Source organism: Apium graveolens, chromosome 2 (assembly GCF_009905375.1).
Source record: "Apium graveolens cultivar Ventura chromosome 2, ASM990537v1, whole genome shotgun sequence".
NCBI classification, from domain to species: Eukaryota; Viridiplantae; Streptophyta; class Magnoliopsida; order Apiales; family Apiaceae; genus Apium; species Apium graveolens.
In genome coordinates, this window is record NC_133648.1 from 10,446,259 (window position 1) to 10,452,517 (window position 6,259).

General features: G+C 35.4%; 1 protein-coding gene across 1 annotated transcript; it reads right to left on the bottom strand.

The window, feature by feature from the left end:
• Positions 1-130: 130 nt before the first annotated feature.
• LOC141706918 (two-component response regulator ORR22-like) lies at positions 131-5,556 on the bottom strand. The gene is made up of 7 exons (XM_074509805.1): positions 5,313-5,556; positions 4,961-5,136; positions 4,143-4,295; positions 3,569-3,958; positions 3,404-3,480; positions 1,431-2,669; positions 131-370 (listed from the first exon to the last, which is right to left on the bottom strand). The coding sequence occupies exons 1-7, from the start codon at positions 5,378-5,380 to the stop codon at positions 299-301; spliced, it is 2,175 nt and encodes a 724-aa protein (XP_074365906.1). The 5' UTR covers positions 5,381-5,556; the 3' UTR covers positions 131-298.
• Between the last annotated feature and the right edge of the window lie 703 nt (positions 5,557-6,259).

The following is a 6,259-nucleotide window of genomic DNA, read 5'->3' on the forward strand; positions in this document are numbered from 1 at the left end:
TATATTTAGCCAGAGTCCCAAAAACTGGCAGTGTTTTGCAACCATATGGGGCTCTGGCCTCTACACAGGTTAAAGTTAAAGAATGTAAATTTAAGCACTGTGAAAAATAAGAGTATCTTCCGAAAATAAATAAACCAAAACCAGTACTTCTTGCGACTGTGATCATAAATTAAACCTCCCAGTAATATTTAGAGAACTACAGATACTAGCTGAAAAGAGACGAAGAACCTACATAAAGATACAAACTCCTGAAGGGAAATTCTATGCTCTAAAAAGCTCAGAAACTAAATGTCATTAATCATATACATGATCCGAATGAGTAAGCATCAAGTCCAAATTCTCCCTCCATCAACATTGTCCCGTCTTGCTCCTGCATCTCACATAAATTTTTACATAAGTCTGTAAGCAAACATATATTATATTGTGGCAGACCAAGAAAGGAGTGCTGAACATAAGAGGAGATGATAAATGCATTTTGCACGCGTGCAATACATAACAGCTATATGTGCTTAAGAGGAATCACGTTATGAGATACTGCATTCGCATACAACTAGATAATGACAGTAGTCCAAAACACCGAAAACCATGGTCACTTCTACTGAAACCGGATTATTATTCTTTGCAAGTTTAACAAATGCTTTCAAAGGCTGTCAAGGAATTTTTTTTTTTTTTTGGTACCAAGGAGGTGATCCAAAACATCTCTAACATATCCAGTTGGTTACCAGAGAAAAGATTTGAACTTTATGACCGCGTACAAATCCCACTAATGATTAGAAAGAGTGCTACAGAAAATATTAGAAACATAATCCTAATTGAACATATTAATTCAAACTTTCAAAACTGTTACACTATACCCAAAACATGAAATGAGCTAATCTTACACAGGTGACTATTACAATTTAAAGTTTGAATAGTTGGTCAAAGCTTATTTTCAAAAGAACTATCAACCAGGTTTATAGTGTATGAAGTTACAAGTTTGTACTTAACTAATAAAAAAGATGTTCTCAACTTTATATATATACCCATGGTAATCTTGGCTACAAGTGTGCCAAGATTCAAATTTGATTACTTGATGTAGAATCTTGATAAGCTTTACGAGATGGGCACAGCATATTTACAACAGAGGCACAAAGGACAAAACTTCACAGTCTTTAGAGTTTTTAAATATTTCTCTGTAGTAAGTATACATTCAGCTCAGCGAATCAATAAGCATGATACATTTTGGCTGAGTCACGCATAATAACCTTTGATAGATCGAATGATAAAAGTCACAGGAACAATTTTTTTTTGCAGACTGTACCGCCAGATTTCAAGCGATTCTATAGGTTAAAATCCATATCCACATGCTTTCTATAAATCATGACATCCTAAGTATGTATCATGTAGCATATTTAAAGGCATAAAAGAATAAAAGGTTAAAAAGTATGTACCCGTTTCATTACAGCATTCATTATATCATCCAATGAATCATAATTATTAGGAACCAAACCACCATGAGATTTTGTTTGATCCAAAAGGTAGCCTTCAGTGGACCTCATTTTCATGTTCATAGGTGATCTGTCAGTTTCACCATGCTGCATGATACTAGAAACACTTCCATTCATCCTTCGATTGTGTCCCACATTATTTTGGTCCACTATTTGGGTAAAGGGAGTCGTGCCACCATTAGAAGTAGAAAGGGTGCTCAAAGCGCTGAAAGCATTATTTGAGTTGTTTGTGTAATCTTGTTTATGTTGCCTGAATCTTTGATTTGGCACTTGGTTTACATTCTGAACAAAATTACCAACCAAGCCACCTTGGCATTCTCCTCTTGAATCTTCAATAGGTGCAGATATTGTAGAATTAGAGGGAAAATGCATTGGGGAGTTCTGAATATGGGTGCTTGGAGACGAACTATTGTATATCATGTTATTAGGAGGCATCTGAGTAGTATTGAAGGGTTCATTTAATGGTAAAGGGTTTGGCGAAAACTTTGATACCTGAAAGGGCCAATCATGACCTCTACCGTCATCCATGATATTAGATGAACCACTGGTACCAACATTAAAAGATTCTGAGGTCAAAGAAGGAATGTTGACAGAGGAATGATTAACAAATCCTAGACCATTCTGTATTTGCTGTGTGTTCCCTTGTAGGAGTAAAGAGTTGCTTGGACCAGTACCTAGTAAGTTGCTTGAGCAATTTACTCCAGCTCTTGTGTCCGCAAAGGTATTAGTAGCAGCAGAAAAACTTCTGTGGCTGTCAATGGCACTAAAGTCTCCAACCTGAGAAATAGACTTGGTCTGCTGGAACTGATCAAGCTCCAAGGACGATGGAATTCCTTGAAAAAAGTTTGGATTTTGGTGGCCTTGTGAACCAATTGTCTGAAATTTCCCAAAAACAGGGTTGCTCAGGCTTTGTGCATGGTTTGGCTGGATACTAGTAGGAGAAGTAAGGCCACGGAGGCTCACTCCAGCAGGACTATTCAATCTTCCGAGCAATCCAGAGGGAGCATAAGAGGGCAACCCAGTGCTTGGAAGCCTTCCTGATCCAGCCAATGTTCGATAATCTCCAAACCCATCAAGAGATCCCATGCGCAGATAGGAGGCATCCTTACCACCTAGTGCAGCAACCATGTTAGCTTGCTGGGATGCTGCTGAACTTATCCTTTTTAGGTACAGCCGGTATTTCTGTAACACAGTCCAAAGTAATTTAAGGTGCACGGCAAACAATAACAAACAACACAAGTCACAAAGTAGTACTAATTTCGTAATTTTATGAACTTGTACGTAAAATAATTGGTCACTTAAGTAGGGCTCACGCTACTCTAAAAGGCGGGGAGGGGCTTGCAAAATGGTTTATCTTTTGACTAAATAAACTCCGGATTAAAGATTTATAGATAAATTTATTAAGCACTTATTTCTTTAAAAGCTTCTTTAAGTTTGTCAACTATTTTTATGTAGCAAACCTAAGTCATTAATAGAATAATCTCAAGATGCCACTTTTTTTCTTTATGCTTCTGATAGTATATCATAAGGAATCATAAGTAAAACTATAGTGCAATTAAGACATTGCCCTAAAGATATTTATCTAACAAGCACTTCAAGTTTGTAACTTTTACTCTTTTGGATCACCAACAGTAATGTGGTCAAGGTGGCGATAGTTTCAAGGTTAGCTACCTAATGAACTCCAAGGAGAATACATGTACCTTATTGCACCCTCATGTTGTTGAAAAGAATCAGAAAGGAAGCTAATGAAGTACCAAGTAAAATATTAACCTTTGAATCTAACCATAATGACCCTTACTGTTATTCATATGATATAAATATACTATATATACATGGTCAACTATCTAAGAATGTCCGTTACGTAACTACTGTTAATCTTATGCTTATATCAATAGCGTAAGGAGGCTAGGTTGCACCTGAAGATGGCTAGCAACATTTTCCCTTGTGAGCCCATCAACATTCATAAGATCAAGAATTCTTTTCGGAACAGCTTCTGTATTAACAGGACAATGATTGAGCATTAATGAATAGGTCCATATTCGTGGCAGAAGATACTTAATCCTTTGGCACTAGGGACTTACTTTCAAGGCCTAGCTGATTAACAGCTGCCACAAATTTCCGATGAAGCTCTATAGACCACACTACCCGAGGTTTCTTCTGTGCTGATGGATCGACCTCGTCCTGGTCATTCTCTTCATCGTCTTCTTCCTCATCCTTTCGTTTCCTACTCATTTTTCCATCCTGGTCCACGTTACCAGTCACTGCAGGTCCTTGTCCGCCTTCGCTTCCCTGCTGATCTCTGTCATAAGATGAGTTTGATTTGTCTCGTGGCTTAGGGTCAACCTTCTTCCGGACCACATGTTGCCATATGTTCCTGAGTTCCTCAACTCGAACAGGTTTTACAAGATAGTCACAGGCACCATGAGTAATCCCCTTCATCACAAGTTTGGGGTCACTGTTGGCGGACAACACTGAGGCAGATTCACGTGTCAAGAAATTTTTAATGAGAGAAAAAATCATCCATAACCAAAAAACTATTGGTAAAAACAACAAAATACCTACTTTATATAATTTATAGAATCCATACAATGTTTCGGACAATTCAGACCAATAAAAGAAAAACCTATGTACGAGAGATAAGAAATGCTCGCTTACTGATGACAGGAAGGTCCATTTCAAGTCCAACAAGCTCCAGTAGCTTAAAACCGTCCATGTCCGGCATATGCACATCACTAATAATCAGGTCAAATCTGTCTCTGTTTTCTCTCAGCATATTTAAGGCTGTTCTTGCCTGATTTGCAAGTGTAACTGCAATAGCAGAAACAATAATAAGCTAACCTTTTAAGCAATAACTAGATAGAGAGAACAAAAGCCATAATTATGGGAATAAAATTAAAAATGTGTGTCAGCAAAACCATGTCGTGCTCTACTGAATGAAATCAAAGTGACAACAAATCTTATAAAGCTTAAAAAAGTTTTTGATTCACAATTACTTGAAGCCTTGTGATTCCAATCTTATAAAGCTTTAAAAAACTTTTGATGCATAACTGATCATGTAATAACATAAAGAGTAGTACCCTGCTAACTGAAATATATGATAAACACATCCACAAACTGTAAGGTAATAATTGTGTTGAATAATCACAAAGCCCTTTCAAGATTAGTCAACACTAATTATGTCCACGCTTGTACTATATCAAGATAACAACTTTTCTGGAATCATAAAGACTATAAAGGACACGTTTTTAGCATTTAACAAGAAATCACATCAAGTACTTGAAACTCAATGACCAAAATTCAATCAAAATGACTAATTGGTAAGAATTACTAGATCAGGTCATAAGCTTAAGATAAAATCACAAAACACATCATTAAATTCAAACCAATTTCAAGATCTTAGAACTTCTAATGATAAACATATATTTATGTACATATAGGAAGAGCAATCAAACCGAAAGAACAATGAATCTAACCATGATACTGGCATTTCCGGAGAAGACCTTCTAACAACTTCAAACAAGTAGGGTCATCATCAACAGCAAGAACACGCATACCCTTTGGAAAATCATCAAAATCATTTCCAGAACTTGCTCTTGTTTCCTCAACAGTCATGTTTAGAATCCAAAAACACAAAGGCCCAGATGAAAATCTTGCAGAAAAACAAGATGGCAAAGCAAAAAGATTAAAACTTTAGCACTAAAGTTTCAATCTTTTTCAAGAATTCCAAAACCCCAGAAAATAAAAATGAATAAAGAATTGAAAGGAGATCAAAGAAGGATTGTATGTGCAGAGACAGATAAGGACTTTTAGTAAGTGAAGAGGTACATATTGACAATGATGGTGATGGCCAGAGCAGAGTGAATGGCTTCAACCCAACATTTACAACCAATCATATACTATTTTACTCATCTCTCTCCATCTCTCTCAATCTCTCTCTCTCTTTTACTTTCCTTTTCTCTCTTTCCTCCTTGCAGTATTAAAATGAAAATGCCACTAACATAAACATCCCATTTATAAGTCTGTGTATGTATAAAATATTGCTATAATGGAGGTTTTTGTAAGTACCCTTCTGGAAAGACTTTTGTAGTTTTGTGTTATAACTTGCATTAAGGCAGAGGCATTACAAACTAGTAAAAATAAGACCACATGGGCCAATAAAAATCGAAATTAAATCTCGACTATCCAATGAAAATCGATATTAGTCTTGGCCGTTCATTTTTACTAGCAAAATTACCATAATCCCATGATTATATTCCAAATGATTCCACAAATCAATTAAAATATCTTAATTTCAGTTACAAGAGTTGTTTTCAAAAAATGGTCCAATTTAGAACACAAGATTAAGTGGATGAAGTCAATTATAAAGCTAATTAAGGAAAGAATAATATACTAATTAGTATTTGCTGGAACCAGATGCCAGATTATAGTCAATATCTTTTAACATGGTATCTTTTAAGATACTACACTATAAATGCTAATCATATATTCATGGTACCTTTCTTTATACAGTATCTTTTCATAAATAAATCTTTTCATAAATTCGGAAAGTAGCAATATGTATTTATTAATTAAATGCTAGGTTACTTTATTAATTTTTTCAAAAAAACATGTGACCGGTTTACTGCATTTGAAAAATACAAGAACATGGACATAATTTGTTATAAATTCAAATAATGATATGGCGATGGTAATATTTGTCAAGATATGTTACCATTTCTCATTGATATTATTTTAAAACTGTTTATAATTTTGTGTTTAGTTACCTTTCTGGA